Source organism: Malaclemys terrapin, chromosome 15, assembly GCF_027887155.1.
Source record: "Malaclemys terrapin pileata isolate rMalTer1 chromosome 15, rMalTer1.hap1, whole genome shotgun sequence".
In the NCBI taxonomy this organism is placed as follows: Eukaryota; Metazoa; Chordata; order Testudines; family Emydidae; genus Malaclemys; species Malaclemys terrapin.
Window position 1 is genome coordinate 18,577,868 of NC_071519.1, and position 22,544 is coordinate 18,600,411.

General features: G+C 69.4%; 1 protein-coding gene across 1 annotated transcript in view; it reads left to right on the forward strand.

Moving 5' to 3' along the window:
- The first annotated feature begins 1,245 nt into the window (after positions 1–1,245).
- The window catches only part of DDX25 (DEAD-box helicase 25), a 72,649-nt gene continuing 51,350 nt past the window's right edge, over positions 1,246–22,544 (forward strand). The window contains exon 1 of the mRNA XM_054005553.1: positions 1,246–1,302. Coding sequence (XP_053861528.1) covers positions 1,246–1,302 — 57 coding nt within the window. The remainder of the gene's footprint in view (positions 1,303–22,544) is intronic.

Genomic DNA, 22,544 nt, shown 5'->3' on the forward strand with positions numbered 1-22,544 from the left:
CTGTAGTAGGTTGGATGCAAGTTAGAGCAGCCCTCACAATGCCCCTGTGATTGAGGTATAGTGAGCATTTTACCCACCCCAGAAAAGCAGCTACCTCTGGGGTGAAATGTAGAGAAGTAGAACATAATTACTCAGCATCAAATATGTCTGGGGGGCATTAATAACTCTGAAAATCTCATAAAGTGGCTATGGAATTTTTAATGTCCCCAAGTGGTCAGGTCTTGGTTTCAGGCCTTAGCCAAAAGATTCCAATTCCTATAAGCCAAGATAGGGAAGAGGAAAGAACACTAGATATTGCTTTACTACCCCCATTTCTTGAGTGCCTTGCTGCTCCCACGAGGTCACCTATTCATAAAATAGCCCAATGCTGTTTAATATTTTCATTGCTGATATGATCACAGCATGGAGACCCCAAACTGGGTGGCCGAGGGGAAGTAATGGCACTCTCCCAAGCCTCACTCAGATGAGATGCTGGTCACAATCGAAAGTGCAAATTTGTGATCCTCCCTCTCCTTTTTTATATGCTTGGATAATTATAAGTGCTAGACACTTACACTTTTTTAAAATGAAAGCTGAGGTTTCTGAAGAACAAGATAGCGTCCTAAAAAAAAAAAAAACCTTATAAATTGCCAGCTCAGCATAATCTGGCTCACTTCAAGCCCTGCCCCAACCAAGTGATTCTCTTTGCTCTAGATGGAGGAGCAGGTGTGTGTAACTCCAGCTTCAAGCTACAGGAACTCATTCTCCTGTCTTCACTCTGCTGCCTTTTCCTTTCAAATTTTAGCCACCAAGGCCAGTATATCCAGTATTAAACAGCACTACCGTAATGAACCCAAACTGGAGGATGATGGTGGTCTTACATTAATAACTCCAGACCCCACAGGAAGATACTGGAGGATTTTAAAAAATCATTTGTTGTATATTGCCAGAAAATGACACAGGACTTTGAAAAAGGGCAAGCAAGGAGTGGTTCCCATAACGGAGTACACCCGGCCCACGAACCTGCAGGGCAGCGGTCTGTGCTCTGGGGTGGGGCTGGGAGTCGGGACTCGAACTCCAGGACAGAGAACCCGCTTCGTGCCCGGGGGCGGGCCCAGCAGTAATCCCGCCCCCTTCTCTTCGGCTCGCTATTGCCCCGCCCTCATGAATATTCATAGCCTGCCCCTCCCCCGCCGCGCGGCGCTATGCTGGGCGTTCAGCGCTTCGCGCCGCTAACGGGCGGGCGCGGCACGTGGCGGGGCGGCCATGGCCTCGCAGGGGCGCGGCTGGGTCGACAGGGACACCGCCGGTCTGGCGCACAGTGTGAGTGGGACGGGCCCGGCCCCTCGCCCACCGTCAGCGCCGGGACCACCTCCCCGCCGCCTGAACCGATCCCCGGCCCTGTCCCCCTCAGTCCCCGTTACCCCCTCGCCTGCCCCACCTCACTCCCCGTTACCCCATCCCCTGCCCCGCCTCACTCCCCGTTACCCCATCCCCTGCCCCGCCTCACTCCCCGTTACCCCCTCGCCTGCCCCGCCTCGCTCCCCCGTTACCCCATCGCCTGCCCCACCTCACTCCCCCGTTACCCCATCCCCTGCCCCGCCTCACTCCCCCGTTACCCCATCGCCTGCCCCGCCTCACTCCCCCGTTACCCCATCGCCTGCCCCGCCTCACTCCCCCGTTACCCCATCGCCTGCCCCGCCTCACTCCCCCGTTACCCCCTCGCCTGCCCCGCCTCACTCCCCGTTACCCCATCCCCTGCCCCGCCTCACTCCCCCGTTACCCCATCGCCTGCCCCACCTCACTCCCCCGTTACCCCCTCGCCTGCCCCGCCTCACTCCCCCGTTACCCCCTCGCCTGCCCCGCCTCACTCCCCCGTTACCCCCATCCCACCTCACTCCCCCGTTACCCCATCGCCTGCCCCGCCTCACTCCCCCGTTACCCCCCTCGCCTGCCCCGCCTCACTCCCCCGTTACCCCATCGCCTGCCCCACCTCACTCCCCGTTACCCCATCCCCTGCCCCGCCTCACTCCCCGTTACCCCATCGCCTGCCCCGCCTCACTCCCCCGTTACCCCCTCGCCTGCCCCGCCTCACTCCCCCGTTACCCCATCCCCTGCCCCGCCTCACTCCCCGTTACCCCATCTCCTGCCCCGCCTCGCTCCCCCGTTACCCCATCGCCTGCCCCGCCTCACTCCCCCGTTACCCCCTCGCCTGCCCCGCCTCACTCCCCCGTTACCCCCTCGCCTGCCCCGCCTCGCTCCCCCGTTACCCCCTCGCCTGTCCCCCTCAGTCCCCCGTTACCCCATCGCCTGCCCCACCTCACTCCCCGTTACCCCCTCGCCTGTCCCGCCTCACTCCCCGTTACCCCCTCGCCTGTCCCGCCTCACTCCCCGTTACCCCATCGCCTGCCCCGCCTCACTCCCCCGTTACCCCCTCGCCTGTCCCGCCTCACTCCCCGTTACCCCATCGCCTGCCCCGCCTCACTCCCCCGTTACCCCCTCGCCTGTCCCCCTCAGTCCCCGTTACCCCCTCGCCTGCCCCGCCTCGCTCCCCCTTTACCCCCTCGCCTGCCCCACCTCACTCCCCCGTTACCCCCATCCCCTGCCCCGCCTCGCTCCCCCCGTTACCCCCATCCCACCTCACTCCCCCGTTACCCCATCGCCTGCCCCACCTCGCTCCCCCGTTACCCCATCCCCTGCCCCGCCTCGCTCCCCCGTTACCCCATCCCCTGCCCCGCCTCGCTCCCCCGTTACCCCATCCCCTGCCCCGCCTCGCTCCCCCGTTACCCCATCCCCTGCCCCGCCTCGCTCCCCCGTTACCCCCTCGCCTGCCCCGCCTCGCTCCCCCGTTACCCCCTCGCCTGCCCCGCCTCGCTCCCCCGTTACCCCCTCGCCTGTCCCCCTCAGTCCCCCGTTACCCCCTCGCCTGCCCCGCCTCACTCCCCCGTTACCCCCTCGCCTGCCCCACCTCACTCCCCCGTTACCCCATCGCCTGCCCCGCCTCGCTCCCCCCGTTACCCCCATCCCGCCTCACTCCCCCGTTACCCCCTCGCCTGTCCCCCTCAGTCCCCCGTTACCCCCTCGCCTGCCCCGCCTCACTCCCCGTTACCCCCTCGCCTGCCCCACCTCACTCCCCCGTTACCCCATCCCCTGCCCCACCTCACTCCCCCGTTACCCCCTCGCCTGCCCCACCTCACTCCCCCGTTACCCCCATCCCACCTCACTCCCCCGTTACCCCCTCGCCTGCCCCGCCTCACTCCCCCGTTACCCCCTCGCCTGCCCCACCTCACTCCCCGTTACCCCATCCCCTGCCCCGCCTCACTCCCCCGTTACCCCCTCGCCTGCCCCGCCTCACTCCCCCGTTACCCCCTCGCCTGCCCCGCCTCACTCCCCCGTTACCCCATCCCCTGCCCCGCCTCACTCCCCCGTTACCCCCTCGCCTGCCCCGCCTCACTCCCCCGTTACCCCCTCGCCTGTCCCCCTCACTCCCCCGTTACCCCCCTCGCCTGCCCCGCCTCACTCCCCCGTTACCCCCTCGCCTGTCCCCCTCACTCCCCCGTTACCCCCTCGCCTGCCCCACCTCGCTCCCCCGTTACCCCCTCGCCTGCCCCGCCTCGCTCCCCCGTTACCCCATTGCCTGTCCCACCTCACTCCCCCGTTACCCCCTCGCCTGCCCCGCCTCACTCCCCGTTACCCCCATCCCACCTCACTCCCCCGTTACCCCCTCGCCTGCCCCGCCTCACTCCCCGTTACCCCCTCGCCTGTCCCCCTCACTCCCCCGTTACAACATCGCCTGTCCCCCTCACTCCCCCGTTACCCCCTCGCCTGCCCCGCCTCACTCCCCGTTACCCCCTCGCCTGTCCCCCTCACTCCCCCGTTACCCCCTCGCCTGCCCCGCCTCATTCCCCGTTACCCCCTCGCCTGCCCCGCCTCGCTCCCCCGTTACCCCATCGCCTGTCCCCCTCAGTCCCCGTTACCCCCTCGCCTGCCCCACCTCACTCCCCCGTTACCCCCATCCCACCTCACTCCCCCGTTACCCCCTCGCCTGCCCCGCCTCACTCCCCCGTTACCCCATCGCCTGCCCCGCCTCACTCCCCCGTTACCCCCTCGCCTGCCCCGCCTCGCTCCCCCGTTACCCCCTCGCCTGCCCCACCTCACTCCCCCGTTACCCCATCCCACCTCACTCCCCCGTTACCCCCTCGCCTGCCCCGCCTCGCTCCCCCGTTACCCCCTCGCCTGCCCCGTCTCACTCCCCCGTTACCCCCCTCGCCTGTCCCCCTCAGTCCCCGTTACCCCCTCGCCTGCCCCGCCTCACTCCCCCGTTACCCCCTCGCCTGTCCCCCTCAGTCCCCCGTTACCCCCTCGCCTGCCCCACCTCACTCCCCCGTTACCCCCTCGCCTGCCCCGCCTCACTCCCCCGTTACCCCCTCGCCTGTCCCCCTCAGTCCCCCGTTACCCCCTCGCCTGCCCCACCTCACTCCCCCGTTACCCCCTCGCCTGCCCCACCTCACTCCCCCGTTACCCCCTCGCCTGCCCCACCTCACTCCCCCGTTACCCCCTCGCCTGCCCCGCCTCACTCCCCCGTTACCCCCTCGCCTGTCCCCCTCAGTCCCCCGTTACCCCCTCGCCTGCCCCACCTCACTCCCCCGTTACCCCCTCGCCTGTCCCCCTCAGTCCCCCGTTACCCCCTCGCCTGTCCCGCCTCGCTCCCCCGTTACCCCCTCGCCTGTCCCCCTCAGTCCCCCGTTACCCCCTCGCCTGTCCCCCTCAGTCCCCCGTTACCCCCTCGCCTGTCCCCCTCAGTCCCCGTTACCCCCTCGCCTGCCCCGCCTCACTCCCCCGTTACCCCCTCGCCTGTCCCCCTCAGTCCCCCGTTACCCCCTCGCCTGTCCCCCTCAGTCCCCCGTTACCCCCTCGCCTGCCCCACCTCACTCCCCCGTTACCCCCTCGCCTGCCCCGCCTCGCTCCCCCGTTACCCCCATCCCACCTCACTCCCCCGTTACCCCCTCGCCTGCCCCGCCTCACTCCCCCGTTACCCCATCGCCTGCCCCGCCTCACTCCCCCGTTACCCCATCGCCTGCCCCGCCTCACTCCCCCGTTACCCCATCGCCTGCCCCACCTCACTCCCCCGTTACCCCATCGCCTGCCCCACCTCACTCCCCCGTTACAACATCGCCTGCCCCACCTCGCTCCCCCGTTACCCCCATCCCACCTCACTCCCCCGTTACCCCCTCGCCTGCCCCGCCTCACTCCCCCGTTACCCCATCGCCTGCCCCGCCTCACTCCCCGTTACCCCATCGCCTGCCCCGCCTCACTCCCCCGTTACCCCATCGCCTGCCCCACCTCACTCCCCCGTTACAACATCGCCTGCCCCACCTCGCTCCCCCGTTACCCACATCCCACCTCACTCCCCCGTTACCCCCTCGCCTGCCCCGCCTCACTCCCCCGTTACCCCATCGCCTGTCCCCCTCAGTCCCCCGTTACCCCCTCGCCTGCCCCACCTCACTCCCCCGTTACCCCCCTCGCCTGCCCCGCCTCACTCCCCCGTTACCCCCTCGCCTGTCCCCCTCAGTCCCCCGTTACCCCCTCGCCTGCCCCACCTCACTCCCCCGTTACCCCCTCGCCTGCCCCACCTCACTCCCCCGTTACCCCCTCGCCTGCCCCACCTCACTCCCCCGTTACCCCCTCGCCTGCCCCGCCTCACTCCCCCGTTACCCCCTCGCCTGTCCCCCTCAGTCCCCCGTTACCCCCTCGCCTGCCCCACCTCACTCCCCCGTTACCCCCTCGCCTGTCCCCCTCAGTCCCCCGTTACCCCCTCGCCTGTCCCCCTCAGTCCCCCGTTACCCCCTCGCCTGTCCCGCCTCGCTCCCCCGTTACCCCCTCGCCTGTCCCCCTCAGTCCCCCGTTACCCCCTCGCCTGTCCCCCTCAGTCCCCGTTACCCCCTCGCCTGCCCCGCCTCACTCCCCCGTTACCCCCTCGCCTGTCCCCCTCAGTCCCCCGTTACCCCCTCGCCTGTCCCCCTCAGTCCCCCGTTACCCCCCTCGCCTGCCCCACCTCACTCCCCCGTTACCCCCTCGCCTGCCCCACCTCACTCCCCCGTTACCCCCCTCGCCTGCCCCGCCTCACTCCCCCGTTACCCCCTCGCCTGCCCCACCTCGCTCCCCCGTTACCCCCATCCCACCTCACTCCCCCCGTTACCCCCCTCGCCTGCCCCGCCTCACTCCCCCGTTACCCCATCGCCTGCCCCGCCTCACTCCCCCGTTACCCCATCGCCTGCCCCGCCTCACTCCCCCGTTACCCCATCGCCTGCCCCACCTCACTCCCCCGTTACCCCATCGCCTGCCCCACCTCGCTCCCCCGTTACCCCCATCCCACCTCACTCCCCCGTTACCCCCTCGCCTGCCCCGCCTCACTCCCCCGTTACCCCATCGCCTGCCCCGCCTCACTCCCCGTTACCCCATCGCCTGCCCCGCCTCACTCCCCCGTTACCCCATCGCCTGCCCCGCCTCACTCCCCCGTTACCCCATCGCCTGCCCCACCTCACTCCCCCGTTACAACATCGCCTGCCCCACCTCGCTCCCCCGTTACCCCCATCCCACCTCACTCCCCCGTTACCCCCCTCGCCTGCCCCGCCTCACTCCCCCGTTACCCCCTCGCCTGCCCCGCCTCACTCCCCCGTTACCCCATCGCCTGCCCCGCCTCACTCCCCCGTTACCCCATCGCCTGCCCCACCTCACTCCCCCGTTACCCCATCGCCTGCCCCACCTCACTCCCCCGTTACAACATCGCCTGCCCCACCTCGCTCCCCCGTTACCCCCATCCCACCTCACTCCCCCGTTACCCCCTCGCCTGCCCCGCCTCACTCCCCCGTTACCCCATCGCCTGCCCCGCCTCACTCCCCGTTACCCCATCGCCTGCCCCGCCTCACTCCCCCGTTACCCCCTCGCCTGCCCCGCCTCACTCCCCCGTTACCCCATCGCCTGCCCCGCCTCACTCCCCCGTTACCCCATCGCCTGCCCCGCCTCACTCCCCCGTTACCCCATCGCCTGCCCCACCTCGCTCCCCCGTTACCCCCATCCCACCTCACTCCCCCGTTACCCCCTCGCCTGCCCCGCCTCACTCCCCGTTACCCCATCGCCTGCCCCGCCTCACTCCCCCGTTACCCCATCGCCTGCCCCGCCTCACTCCCCCGTTACCCCATCGCCTGCCCCGCCTCGCTCCCCCGTTACCCCCTCGCCTGCCCCGCCTCACTCCCCCGTTACCCCCATCCCACCTCACTCCCCCGTTACCCCCTCGCCTGCCCCGCCTCACTCCCCCGTTACCCCCATCCCACCTCACTCCCCCGTTACCCCATCGCCTGCCCCACCTCGCTCCCCCGTTACCCCCATCCCACCTCACTCCCCCGTTACCCCCTCGCCTGCCCCGCCTCGCTCCCCCGTTACCCCCATCCCACCTCACTCCCCCGTTACCCCCTCGCCTGCCCCGCCTCACTCCCCCGTTACCCCATCGCCTGCCCCGCCTCACTCCCCCGTTACCCCATCGCCTGCCCCACCTCACTCCCCCGTTACCCCATCGCCTGCCCCACCTCACTCCCCCGTTACCCCCATCCCACCTCACTCCCCCGTTACCCCCCTCGCCTGCCCCGCCTCACTCCCCCGTTACCCCCATCCCACCTCACTCCCCCGTTACCCCATCGCCTGCCCCACCTCACTCCCCCGTTACCCCCATCCCACCTCACTCCCCCGTTACCCCATCCCACCTCATTCCCCCGTTACCCCATCGCCTGCCCCACCTCACTCCCCCGTTACCCCCTCGCCTGCCCCGCCTCGCTCCCCCGTTACCCCTCGCCTGCCCCGCCTCGCTCCCCCATTACCCCCATCCCACCTCACTCCCCCGTTACCCCCCTCGCCTGCCCCGCCTCGCTCCCCCGTTACCCCCCTCGCCTGCCCCGCCTCGCTCCCCCGTTACCCCCTCGCCTGCCCCGCCTCACTCCCCCGTTACCCCATCGCCTGCCCCACCTCGCTCCCCCGTTACCCCCTCGCCTGCCCCACCTCGCTCCCCCGTTACCCCCTCGCCTGCCCCACCTCGCTCCCCCGTTACCCCCATCCCACCTCACTCCCCCGTTACCCCCCTCGCCTGCCCCGCCTCGCTCCCCCGTTACCCCATCGCCTGCCCCACCTCACTCCCCGTTACCCCTTCGCCTGCCCTTCCTCACTCCCCCGTTACCCCATCGCCTGCCCCACCTCACTCCCCCGTTACCCCCTCGCCTGCCCCGCCTCACTCCCCCGTTACCCCCTCGCCTGCCCCGCCTCACTCCCCGTTACCCCATCGCCTGCCCTTCCTCACTCCCCCGTTACCCCATCGCCTGCCCCGCCTCGCTCCCCCGTTACCCCATCGCCTGCCCCGCCTCGCTCCCCCGTTACCCCATCGCCTGCCCCGCCTCGCTCCCCCGTTACCCCATCGCCTGCCCCCCTCACTCCCCCGTTACCCCATCGCCTGCCCCCCTCACTCCCCCGTTACCCCATCGCCTGCCCCACCTCACTCCCCGTTACCCCACCGCCTGCCCCACCTCACTCCCCCGTTACCCATCGCCTGCCCCCCTCGCTCCCCCGTTACCCCATCGCCTGCCCCACCTCACTCCCCGTTACCCCCATCCCACCTCACTCCCCGTTACCCCATCGCCTGCCCCACCTCACTCCCCCATTACCCCATCGCCTGCCCCACCTCACTCCCCCGTTACCCCATCCCACCTCACTCCCCCGTTACCCCATCGCCTGCCCCACCTCACTCCCCCGTTACCCCATCGCCTGCCACACCTCACTCCCCCGTTACCCCCATCCCACCTCACTCCCCCGTTACCCCATCGCCTGCCCCACCTCACTCCCCCGTTACCCCATCCCACCTCACTCCCCCGTTACCCCATCGCCTACCCCACCTCACTCCCCCGTTACCCCATCGCCTGCCCCACCTCACTCCCCCGTTACCCCCATCCCACCTCACTCCCCCGTTACCCCCTCGCCTGCCCCACCTCACTCCCCCGTTACCCCATCGCCTGCCCCACCTCACTCCCCCGTTACCCCCATCCCACCTCACTCCCCCGTTACCCCCTCGCCTGCCCCGCCTCACTCCCCCGTTACCCCATCGCCTGCCCCACCTCACTCCCCCGTTACCCCATCGCCTACCCCGCCTCGCTCCCCCGTTACCCCCATCCCACCTCACTCCCCCGTTAACCCATCGCCTGCCCCCCTCGCTCCCCCGTTACCCCATCGCCTGCCCCACCTCATCCCCCTGTTACCCCATCGCCTGCCCCCCTCGCTCCCCCGTTACTCCCTCGCCTGTCCCACCTCACTCCCCCGTTACCCCATCGCCTGCCCCACCTCACTCCCCGTTACCCCCATCCCACCTCACTCCCCGTTACCCCATCGCCTGTCCCCCTCAGTCCCCGTTACCCCATCGCCTGCCCCATCTCACTCCCCCGTTACCCCATAGCCTGTCCCACCTCACTCCCCCGTTACCCCATCGCCTGCCCCCCTCGCTCCCCCGTTACCCCATCGCCTGCCCCACCTCACTCCCCCGTTACCCCATCGCCTGCCCCGCCTCGCTCCCTCGTTACCCCCATCCCACCTCACTCCCCCGTTACCCCATCGCCTGCCCCACGTCATCCCCCTGTTTCCCCATCGCCTGCCCCCCTCGCTCCCCCGTTACTCCCTCGCCTGTCCCACCTCACTCCCCCGTTACCCCATCGCCTGCCCCACCTCACTCCCCGTTACCCCCATCCCACCTCACTCCCCGTTACCCCATCGCCTGTCCCACTCAGTCCCCGTTACCCCATCGCCTGCCCCACCTCACTCCCCCGTTACCCCATCGCCTGCCCCACCTCACTCCCCCGTTACCACATCGCCTGCCCCACCTCACTCCCCGTTACCCCCATCCCACCTCACTCCCCCGTTACCCCATCGCCTGCCCCACCTCACTCCCCCGTTACCCCATCGCCTGCCCCACCTCACTCCCCCGTTACCCCATCGCCTGCCCCACCTCACTCCCCGTTACCCCCATCCCACCTCACTCCCCCGTTACCCCATCGCCTGCCCCACCTCACTCCCCCGTTACCCCATCGCCTGCCCCACCTCACTCCCCCGTTACCCCATCGCCTGCCCCACCTCACTCCCCCGTTACCCCCTCACCTGCCCCGCCTCACTCCCCCGTTACCCCCATCCCACCTCACTCCCCCGTTACCCCATCGCCTGCCCCACCTCACTCCCCCGTTACCCCCATCCCACCTCACTCCCCCGTTACCCCATCCCGACTCATTCCCCCGTTACCCCATCGCCTGCCCCACCTCACTCCCCCGTTACCCCCTCGCCTGCCCCGCCTCGCTCCCCCGTTACCCCCTCGCCTGTCCCGCCTCGCTCCCCCGTTACCCCCATCCCACCTCACTCCCCCGTTACCCCATCGCCTGCCCCGCCTCACTCCCCCGTTACCCCATCGCCTGTCCCACCTCACTCCCCCGTTACCCCCTCGCCTGCCCCGCCTCGCTCCCCCGTTACCCCCATCCCACCTCACTCCCCCGTTACCCCCTCGCCTGCCCCGCCTCACTCCCCCGTTACCCCATCGCCTGCCCCGCCTCACTCCCCCGTTACCCCATCGCCTGCCCCACCTCACTCCCCCGTTACCCCATCGCCTGCCCCACCTCACTCCCCCGTTACCCCCTCGCCTGCCCCGCCTCACTCCCCCGTTACCCCCATCCCACCTCACTCCCCCGTTACCCCCTCGCCTGCCCCGCCTCACTCCCCCGTTACCCCCATCCCACCTCACTCCCCCGTTACCCCATCGCCTGCCCCACCTCACTCCCCCGTTACCCCCATCCCACCTCACTCCCCCGTTACCCCATCCCACCTCACTCCCCCGTTACCCCCTCGCCTGCCCCACCTCACTCCCCCGTTACCCCCTCGCCTGCCCCGCCTCGCTCCCCCGTTACCCCTCGCCTGCCCCGCCTCGCTCCCCCATTACCCCCATCCCACCTCACTCCCCCGTTACCCCATCGCCTGCCCCGCCTCGCTCCCCCGTTACCCCCTCGCCTGCCCCGCCTCGCTCCCCCGTTACCCCCTCGCCTGCCCCGCCTCACTCCCCCGTTACCCCCTCGCCTGCCCCACCTCGCTCCCCCGTTACCCCCTCGCCTGCCCCACCTCGCTCCCCCGTTACCCCCTCGCCTGCCCCACCTCGCTCCCCCGTTACCCCCATCCCACCTCACTCCCCCGTTACCCCCTCGCCTGCCCCGCCTCGCTCCCCCGTTACCCCATCGCCTGCCCCACCTCACTCCCCGTTACCCCATCGCCTGCCCTTCCTCACTCCCCCGTTACCCCATCGCCTGCCCCACCTCACTCCCCCGTTACCCCCTCGCCTGCCCCGCCTCACTCCCCCGTTACCCCCTCGCCTGCCCCGCCTCACTCCCCGTTACCCCATCGCCTGCCCCGCCTCACTCCCCGTTACCCCATCGCCTGCCCTTCCTCACTCCCCCGTTACCCCATCGCCTGCCCTTCCTCACTCCCCCGTTACCCCATCGCCTGCCCCGCCTCGCTCCCCCGTTACCCCATCGCCTGCCCCGCCTCGCTCCCCCGTTACCCCATCGCCTGCCCCGCCTCGCTCCCCCGTTACCCCATCGCCTGCCCCGCCTCGCTCCCCCGTTACCCCATCGCCTGCCCCCCTCACTCCCCCGTTACCCCATCGCCTGCCCCCCTCACTCCCCCGTTACCCCATCGCCTGCCCCACCTCACTCCCCGTTACCCCACCGCCTGCCCCACCTCACTCCCCCGTTACCCATCGCCTGCCCCCCTCGCTCCCCCGTTACCCCATCGCCTGCCCCACCTCACTCCCCGTTACCCCCATCCCACCTCACTCCCCGTTACCCCATCGCCTGCCCCACCTCACTCCCCCATTACCCCATCGCCTGCCCCACCTCACTCCCCCGTTACCCCATCCCACCTCACTCCCCCGTTACCCCATCCCACCTCACTCCCCCGTTACCCCATCGCCTGCCCCACCTCACTCCCCCGTTACCCCATCGCCTGCCCCACCTCACTCCCCCGTTACCCCCATCCCACCTCACTCCCCCGTTACCCCATCGCCTGCCCCACCTCACTCCCCCGTTACCCCATCCCACCTCACTCCCCCGTTACCCCATCGCCTGCCCCACCTCACTCCCCCGTTACCCCATCGCCTGCCCCACCTCACTCCCCCGTTACCCCCATCCCACCTCACTCCCCCGTTACCCCCTCGCCTGCCCCACCTCACTCCCCCGTTACCCCATCGCCTGCCCCACCTCACTCCCCCGTTACCCCCATCCCACCTCACTCCCCCGTTACCCCCTCGCCTGCCCCGCCTCACTCCCCCGTTACCCCATCGCCTGCCCCACCTCACTCCCCCGTTACCCCATCGCCTACCCCGCCTCGCTCCCCCGTTACCCCCATCCCACCTCACTCCCCCGTTAACCCATCGCCTGCCCCCCTCGCTCCCCCGTTACCCCATCGCCTGCCCCACCTCATCCCCCTGTTACCCCATCGCCTGCCCCCCTCGCTCCCCCGTTACTCCCTCGCCTGTCCCACCTCACTCCCCCGTTACCCCATCGCCTGCCCCACCTCACTCCCCGTTACCCCCATCCCACCTCACTCCCCGTTACCCCATCGCCTGTCCCCCTCAGTCCCCGTTACCCCATCGCCTGCCCCATCTCACTCCCCCGTTACCCCATAGCCTGTCCCACCTCACTCCCCCGTTACCCCATCGCCTGCCCCCCTCGCTCCCCCGTTACCCCATCGCCTGCCCCACCTCACTCCCCCGTTACCCCATCGCCTGCCCCGCCTCGCTCCCTCGTTACCCCCATCCCACCTCACTCCCCCGTTACCCCATCGCCTGCCCCACGTCATCCCCCTGTTTCCCCATCGCCTGCCCCCCTCGCTCCCCCGTTACTCCCTCGCCTGTCCCACCTCACTCCCCCGTTACCCCATCGCCTGCCCCACCTCACTCCCCGTTACCCCCATCCCACCTCACTCCCCGTTACCCCATCGCCTGCCCCACCTCACTCCCCCGTTACCCCATCGCCTGCCCCACCTCACTCCCCCGTTACCCCATCGCCTGCCCCACCTCACTCCCCCGTTACCCCATCGCCTGCCCCACCTCACTCCCCGTTACCCCCATCCCACCTCACTCCCCCGTTACCCCATCGCCTGCCCAACCTCACTCCCCCGTTACCCCATCGCCTGCCCCACCTCACTCGCCCGTTACCCCATCGCCTGCCCCACCTCACTCCCCGTTACCCCCATCCCACCTCACTCCCCCGTTACCCCATCGCCTGCCCAACCTCACTCCCCCGTTACCCCATCGCCTGCCCCACCTCACTCCCCCGTTACCCCATCGCCTGCCCCACCTCACTCCCCCGTTACCCCCTCACCTGCCCCGCCTCACTCCCCCGTTACCCCCATCCCACCTCACTCCCCCGTTACCCCATCGCCTGCCCCACCTCACTCCCCCGTTACCCCCATCCCACCTCACTCCCCCGTTACCCCATCCCGACTCATTCCCCCGTTACCCCATCGCCTGCCCCACCTCACTCCCCCGTTACCCCCTCGCCTGCCCCGCCTCGCTCCCCCGTTACCCCCTCGCCTGTCCCGCCTCGCTCCCCCGTTACCCCCATCCCACCTCACTCCCCCGTTACCCCATCGCCTGCCCCGCCTCACTCCCCCGTTACCCCATCGCCTGTCCCACCTCACTCCCCCGTTACCCCCTCGCCTGCCCCGCCTCGCTCCCCCGTTACCCCCTCGCCTGCCCCGCCTCACTCCCCCGTTACCCCATCGCCTGCCCCACCTCGCTCCCCCGTTACCCCATCGCCTGCCCCGCCTCGCTCCCCCGTTACCCCCATCCCACCTCACTCCCCCGTTACCCCCCTCGCCTGCCCCGCCTCGCTCCCCCGTTACCCCATCGCCTGCCCCACCTCACTCCCCGTTACCCCATCGCCTGCCCTTCCTCACTCCCCCGTTACCCCATCGCCTGCCCCACGTCACTCCCCCGTTACCCCATCGCCTGCCCCACCTCGCTCCCCCGTTACCCCCATCCCACCTCACTCCCCCGTTACCCCCTCGCCTGCCCCGCCTCACTCCCCCGTTACCCCCTCGCCTGCCCCACCTCACTCCCCCGTTACCCCCTCGCCTGCCCCGCCTCACTCCCCCGTTACCCCATCGCCTGCCCCACCTCACTCCCCCGTTACCCCATCGCCTGCCCCGCCTCACTCCCACGTTACCCCATCGCCTGCCCCACCTCACTCCCCCGTTACCCCATCGCCTGCCCCACCTCACTCCCCCGTTACCCCATCGCCTGCCCTACCTCATCCCCCTGTTACCCCATCGCCTGCCCCACCTCACTCCCCCGTTACCCCATCGCCTGCCCCACCTCACTCCCCCGTTACCCCATCGGCTGCCCTACCTCATCCCCCGTTACCCCATCGCCTGCCCCACCTCACTCCCCCGTTACCCCATTGCCTGCCCCACCTCATCCCCCTGTTACCCCATCGCCTGTCCCACCTCACTCCCCCGTTACCCCATCGCCTGTCCCACCTCACTCCCCCATACCCCCCTCGCCTGCCCCGCCTCACTCCCCCGTTACCCCATCGCCTGCCCCACCTCACTCCCCCGTTACCCCCATCCCACCTCACTCCCCCGTTACCCCATCGCCTGTCCCGCCTCACTCCCCCGTTACCCCATCGCCTGTCCCGCCTCACTCCCCCGTTACCCCATCGCCTGTCCCGCCTCACTCCCCCGTTACCCCATCGCCTGCCCCACCTCACTCCCACGTTACCCCCATCCCACCTCACTCCCCCGTTACCCCATCGCCTGCCCTACCTCATCCCCCCGTTACCCCATCGCCTGCCCTACCTCATCCCCCCGTTACCCCATCGCCTGCCCCACCTCACTCCCCCGTTACCCCATCGCCTGCCCCACCTCACTCCCCCGTTACCCCATCGCCTGCCCTACCTCATCCCCCGTTACCCCATCGCCTGCCCCACCTCACTCCCCCGTTACCCCATTGCCTGCCCCACCTCATCCCCCTGTTACCCCATTGCCTGTCCCCCTCAGTCCCCGTTACCCCATCGCCTGTCCCACCTCACTCCCCCGTTCCCCCCTCGCCTGCCCTGCCTCACTCCCCCGTTACCCCATCGCCTGCCCCACCTCACTCCCCCGTTACCCCCATCCCGCCTCACTCCCCCGTTACCCCATCGCCTGCCCCGCCTCACTCCCCCGTTACCCCATCGCCTGCCCCGCCTCACTCCCCCGTTACCCCATCGCCTGCCCCGCCTCATTCCCCCGTTACCCCATCGCCTGTCCCCCTCAGTCCCCGTTACCCCATCGCCTGCCCTACCTCACTCCCCTGTTACCCCATCCCCCCGTTACCCCATTGCCTGCCCCACCTCACTCCCCTGTTACCCCATCGCCTGCCCCACCTCACTCCCCCGTTACCCCATCGCCTGCCCCCCTCACTCCCCCGTTACCCCATCGCCTGCCCCCCTCACTCCCCCGTTACCCCATCGCCTGCCCCACCTCACTCCCCCGTTACCCCATCCCACCTCACTCCCCCGTTACCCCATCGCCTGCCCCACCTCACTCCCCCGTTACCCCATCGCCTGCCCCACCTCACTCCCCCGTTACCCCCATCCCACCTCACTCCCCCGTTACCCCCTCGCCTGCCCCACCTCACTCCCCCGTTACCCCATCGCCTGCCCCGCCTCGCTCCCCCGTTACCCCCATCCCACCTCACTCCCCCGTTACCCCATCGCCTGCCCCACCTCATCCCCCTGTTACCCCATCGCCTGCCCCCCTCGCTCCCCCGTTACTCCCTCGCCTGTCCCACCTCACTCCCCCGTTACCCCATCGCCTGCCCCACCTCACTCCCCGTTACCCCCATCCCACCTCACTCCCCGTTACCCCATCGCCTGTCCCCCTCAGTCCCCGTTACCCCATCGCCTGCCCCACCTCACTCCCCCGTTACCCCATCGCCTGCCCCACCTCACTCCCCAGTTACCCCATCGCCTGCCCCACCTCACTCCCCGTTACCCCCATCCCACCTCACTCCCCCGTTACCCCATCGCCTGCCCCACCTCACTCCCCCGTTACCCCATCGCCTGCCCCACCTCGCTCCCCCCGTTACCCCATCGCCTGCCCCACCTCACTCCCCCGTTACCCCATCGCCTGCCCCACCTCACTCCCCGTTACCCCCATCCCACCTCACTCCCCCGTTACCCCATCGCCTGCCCCACCTCACTCCCCCGTTACCCCATCGCCTGCCCCACCTCACTCCCCCGTTACCCTATCCCACCTCACTCCCCCGTTACCCCATCGCCTGCCCCACCTCACTCCCCCGTTACCCCATCGCCTGCCCCACCTCCCTCCCCCGTTACCCCCATCCCACCTCACTCCCCCGTTACCCCCTCGCCTGCCCCGCCTCACTCCCCCGTTACCCCATCGCCTGCCCCACCTCACTCCCCCGTTACCCCATCGCCTACCCCGCCTCGCTCCCCCGTTACCCCCATCCCACCTCACTCCCCAGTTAACCCATCGCCTGCCCCCCTCGCTCCCCCGTTACCCCATCGCCTGCCCCACCTCATCCCCCTGTTACCCCATCGCCTGCCCCCCTCGCTCCCCCGTTACTCCCTCGCCTGTCCCACCTCACTCCCCCGTTACCCCATCGCCTGCCCCACCTCACTCCCCGTTACCCCCATCCCACCTCACTCCCCGTTACCCCATAGCCTGTCCCACCTCACTCCCCCGTTACCCCATCGCCTGCCCCCCTCGCTCCCCCGTTACCCCATCGCCTGCCCCACCTCACTCCCCCGTTACCCCATCGCCTGCCCCGCCTCGCTCCCTCGTTACCCCCATCCCACCTCGCTCCCCCGTTACCCCATCGCCTGCCCCCCTCGCTCCCCCGTTACCCCATCGCCTGCCCCACCTCATCCCCCTGTTTCCCCATCGCCTGCCCCCCTCGCTCCCCCGTTACTCCCTCGCCTGTTCCACCTCACTCCCCCGTTACCCCATCGCCTGCCCCACCTCACTCCCCGTTACCCCCATCCCACCTCACTCCCCGTTACCCCATCGCCTGTCCCACTCAGTCCCCGTTACCCCATCGCCTGCCCCACCTCACTCCCCCGTTACCCCATCGCCTGCCCCACCTCACTCCCCCGTTACCCCATCGCCTGCCCCACCTCACTCCCCGTTACCCCCATCCCACCTCACTCCCCCGTTACCCCATCGCCTGCCCAACCTCACTCCCCCGTTACCCCATCGCCTGCCCCACCTCACTCCCCCGTTACCCCATCGCCTGCCCCACCTCACTCCCCCGTTACCCCCTCGCCTGCCCCGCCTCACTCCCCCGTTACCCCCATCCCACCTCACTCCCCCGTTACCCCATCGCCTGCCCCACCTCACTCCCCCGTTACCCCCATCCCACCTCACTCCCCCGTTACCCCATCCCACCTCACTCCCCCGTTACCCCATCGCCTGCCCCGCCTCACTCCCCCGTTACCCCATCGCCTGTCCCACCTCACTCCCCCGTTACCCCCTCGCCTGCCCCGCCTCGCTCCCCCGTTACCCCCTCGCCTGCCCCGCCTCGCTCCCCCGTTACCCCATCGCCTGCCCCGCCTCGCTCCCCCGTTACCCCCATCCCACCTCACTCCCCCGTTACCCCCTCGCCTGCCCCGCCTCGCTCCCCCGTTACCCCATCGCCTGCCCCACCTCACTCCCCGTTACCCCATCGCCTGCCCTTCCTCACTCCCCCGTTACCCCATCGCCTGCCCCACGTCACTCCCCCGTTACCCCATCGCCTGCCCCACCTCGCTCCCCCGTTACCCCCATCCCACCTCACTCCCCCGTTACCCCCTCGCCTGCCCCGCCTCACTCCCCCGTTACCCCCTCGCCTGCCCCGCCTCACTCCCCCGTTACCCCATCGCCTGCCCCGCCTCACTCCCCCGTTACCCCATCGCCTGCCCCACCTCACTCCCCCGTTACCCCATCGCCTGCCCCACCTCACTCCCCCGTTACCCCATCGCCTGCCCCACCTCACTCCCCCGTTACCCCATCGCCTGCCCCACCTCACTCCCCCGTTACCCCATCGCCTGCCCTACCTCATCCCCCTGTTACCCCATCGCCTGCCCCACCTCACTCCCCCGTTACCCCATCGCCTGCCCCACCTCACTCCCCCGTTACCCCATCGCCTGCCCTACCTCATCCCCCGTTACCCCATCGCCTGCCCCACCTCACTCCCCCGTTACCCCATTGCCTGCCCCACCTCATCCCCCTGTTACCCCATCGCCTGTCCCACCTCACTCCCCCGTTACCCCATCGCCTGTCCCACCTCACTCCCCCATACCCCCCTCGCCTGCCCCGCCTCACTCCCCCGTTACCCCATCGCCTGCCCCACCTCACTCCCCCGTTACCCCCATCCCACCTCACTCCCCCGTTACCCCATCGCCTGTCCCGCCTCACTCCCCCGTTACCCCATCGCCTGTCCCGCCTCACTCCCCCGTTACCCCCTCGCCTGCCCCGCCTCACTCCCCCGTTACCCCATCGCCTGCCCCACCTCACTCCCACGTTACCCCCATCCCACCTCACTCCCCCGTTACCCCATCGCCTGCCCCACCTCACTCCCCCGTTACCCCATCGCCTGCCCTACCTCATCCCCCCCGTTACCCCATCGCCTGTCCCACCTCACTCCCCCATACCCCCCTCGCCTGCCCCGCCTCACTCCCCCGTTACCCCATCGCCTGCCCCACCTCACTCCCCCGTTACCCCCATCCCACCTCACTCCCCCGTTACCCCATCGCCTGTCCCGCCTCACTCCCCCGTTACCCCATCGCCTGTCCCGCCTCACTCCCCCGTTACCCCATCGCCTGTCCCGCCTCACTCCCCCGTTACCCCCTCGCCTGCCCCGCCTCACTCCCCCGTTACCCCATCGCCTGCCCCACCTCACTCCCACGTTACCCCCATCCCACCTCACTCCCCCGTTACCCCATCGCCTGCCCCACCTCACTCCCCCGTTACCCCATCGCCTGCCCTACCTCATCCCCCCGTTACCCCATCGCCTGCCCCACCTCACTCCCCCGTTACCCCATCGCCTGCCCCACCTCACTCCCCCGTTACCCCATCGCCTGCCCCACCTCACTCCCCCGTTACCCCATCGCCTGCCCTACCTCATCCCCCGTTACCCCATCGCCTGCCCCACCTCATCCCCCTGTTACCCCATCGCCTGTCCCACCTCACTCCCCCGTTCCCCCCTCGCCTGTCCCACCTCACTCCCCCGTTCCCCCCTCGCCTGCCCCGCCTCACTCCCCCGTTACCCCATCGCCTGCCCCACCTCACTCCCCCGTTACCCCCATCCCGCCTCACTCCCCCGTTACCCCATCGCCTGCCCCGCCTCACTCCCCCGTTACCCCATCGCCTGCCCCGCCTCACTCCCCCGTTACCCCATCGCCTGCCCCGCCTCATTCCCCCGTTACCCCATCGCCTGTCCCCCTCAGTCCCCGTTACCCCATCCCCTGCCCTACCTCACTCCCCTGTTACCCCATCCCCCCGTTACCCCATCGCCTGCCCCACCTCACTCCCCCGTTACCCCATCGCCTGCCCCACCTCACTCCCCCGTTACCCCATCGCCTGCCCCACCTCACTCCCCCGTTACCCCATCGCCTGCCCCACCTCACTCCCCCGTTACCCCATCGCCTGCCCCACCTCACTCCCCCGTTACCCCATCGCCTGCCCCACCTCACTCCCCCGTTACCCCATCGCCTGCCCTACCTCACTCCCCTGTTACCTCATCGCCTGCCCCACCTCACTCCCCCGTTACCCCCATCCCACCTCACTCCCCCGTTACCCCATCGCCTGCCCCGCCTCACTCCCCCGTTACCCCATCGCCTGCCCCGCCTCACTCCCCGTTACCCCATCGCCTGTCCCCCTCAGTCCCCGTTACCCCATCGCCTGTCCCACCTCACTCCCCCGTTACCCCATCGCCTGCCCTACCTCACTCCCCTGTTACCCCATCCCCCCGTTACCCCATCGCCTGCCCCACCTCACTCCCCCGTTACCCCATCCCACCTCACTCCCCCGTTACCCCATCGCCTGCCCTACCTCACTCCCCTGTTACCCCATCGCCTGCCCCGCCTCACTCCCCCGTTACCCCATCGCCTGCCCCGCCTCACTCCCCCGTTACCCCATCGCCTACCCCGCCTCACTCCCCCTGTTACCCCATCGCCTGTCCCCCTCAGTCCCCGTTACCCCATCGCCTGTCCCACCTCACTCCCCCGTTACCCCATCGCCTGCCCTACCTCACTCCCCTGTTACCCCATCCCCCCGTTACCCCATCGCCTGCCCCACCTCACTCCCCCGTTACCCCATCCCACCTCACTCCCCCGTTACCCCATCGCCTGCCCCACCTCACTCCCCCGTTACCCCATCACCTGGCCCACCTCACTCCCCCGTTACACCATCGCCTGCCCTACCTCACTCCCCGTTACCCTATCGCCTGCCCTACCTCACTCCACCGTTACCCCATCGCCTGCCCCACCTCACTCCCCCGTTACCCCATCGCCTGCCCCACCTCACTCCCCCGTTACCCCCATCCCACCTCACTCCCCCGTTACCCCATTGCCTGCCCCACCTCGCTCCCCCGTTACCCCATCGCCTGCCCCACCTCGATCCCCCGTTACCCCTTCGCCTGCCCCACCTCACTCCCCCGTTACCCCCATCCCACCTCGCTCCCCCGTTACCCCATCGCCTGCCCCACCTCACTCCCCCGTTACCCCCATCCCGCCTCACTCCCCCGTTACCCCATCGCCTGTCCCGCCTCACTCCCCCGTTACCCCATCGCCTGTCCCGCCTCACTCCCCCGTTACCCCCTCGCCTGCCCCGCCTCACTCCCCCGTTACCCCATCGCCTGCCCCACCTCACTCCCCCGTTACCCCCATCCCACCTCACTCCCCCGTTACCCCATTGCCTGTCCCACCTCACTCCCCCGTTACCCCATCGCCTGCCCCACCTCACTCCCCCGTTACCCCATCGCCTGCCCCACCTCGCTCCCCCGTTACCCCATCGCCTGCCCCACCTCATCCCCCTGTTACCCCATCGCCTGTCCCCCTCAGTCCCCGTTACCCCATCGCCTGCCCCACCTCACTCCCCCGTTTCCCCATCCCACCTCACTCCCCCGTTACCCCATCGCCTGCCCCACCTCACTCCCCCGTTACCCCATCGCCTGCCCCACCTCACTCCCCCGTTACCCCATCGCCTGCCCCACCTCACTCCCCCGTTACCCCCATCCCACCTCACTCCCCCGTTACCCCATCGCCTGCCCCACCTCACTCCCCCGTTACCCCATCGCCTGCCCCACCTCACTCCCCCGTTACCCCATCGCCTGCCCCACCTCACTCCCCCGTTACCCTATCGCCTGCCCCACCTCACTCCCCGTTACCCCATCGCCTGCCCCACCTCACTCCCCGTTACCCCATCGCCTGCCCCACCTCACTCCCCCGTTACCCCATCGCCTGCCCCACCTCACTCCCCCGTTACCCCATCGCCTGCCCCACCTCACTCCCCCGTTACCCCATCGCCTGCCCCACCTCACTCCCCCGTTACCCCATCCCACCTCACTCCCCCGTTACCCCATCGCCTGCCCCACCTCACTCCCCCGTTACCCCATCGCCTGCCCCACCTCACTCCCCCGTTACCCCCATCCCACCTCACTCCCCCATTACCCCATCGCCTGCCCCACCTCGCTCCCCCGTTACCCCATCGCCTGCCCCACCTCACTCCCCCGTTACCCCCATCCCACCTCACTCCCCCGTTACCCCATCGCCTGTCCCGCCTCACTCCCCCGTTACCCCCTCGCCTGCCCCGCCTCACTCCCCCGTTACCCCATCGCCTGCCCCACCTCACTCCCCCGTTACCCCCATCCCACCTCACTCCCCCGTTACCCCATCGCCTGCCCCACCTCACTCCCCCGTTACCCCATCGCCTGCCCCACTTCACTCCCCCGTTACCCCATCGCCTGTCCCCCTCAGTCCCCGTTACCCCATCGCCTGCCCCACCTCACTCCCCCGTTACCCCCATCCCACCTCACTCCCCCGTTACCCCATCGCCTGCCCCACCTCACTCCCCCGTTACCCCATCGCCTGCCCCACCTCACTCCCCCGTTACCCCCATCCCACCTCACTCCCCCGTTACCCCATTGCCTGTCCCACCTCACTCCCCCGTTACCCCATCGCCTGCCCCACCTCACTCCCCCGTTACCCCATCGCCTGCCCCACCTCGCTCCCCCGTTACCCCATCGCCTGCCCCACCTCATCCCCCTGTTACCCCATCGCCTGTCCCCCTCAGTCCCCGTTACCCCATCGCCTGCCCCACCTCACTCCCCCGTTTCCCCATCCCACCTCACTCCCCCGTTTCCCCATCCCACCTCACTCCCCCGTTACCCCATCGCCTGCCCCACCTCACTCCCCCGTTACCCCATCGCCTGCCCCACCTCACTCCCCCGTTACCCCATC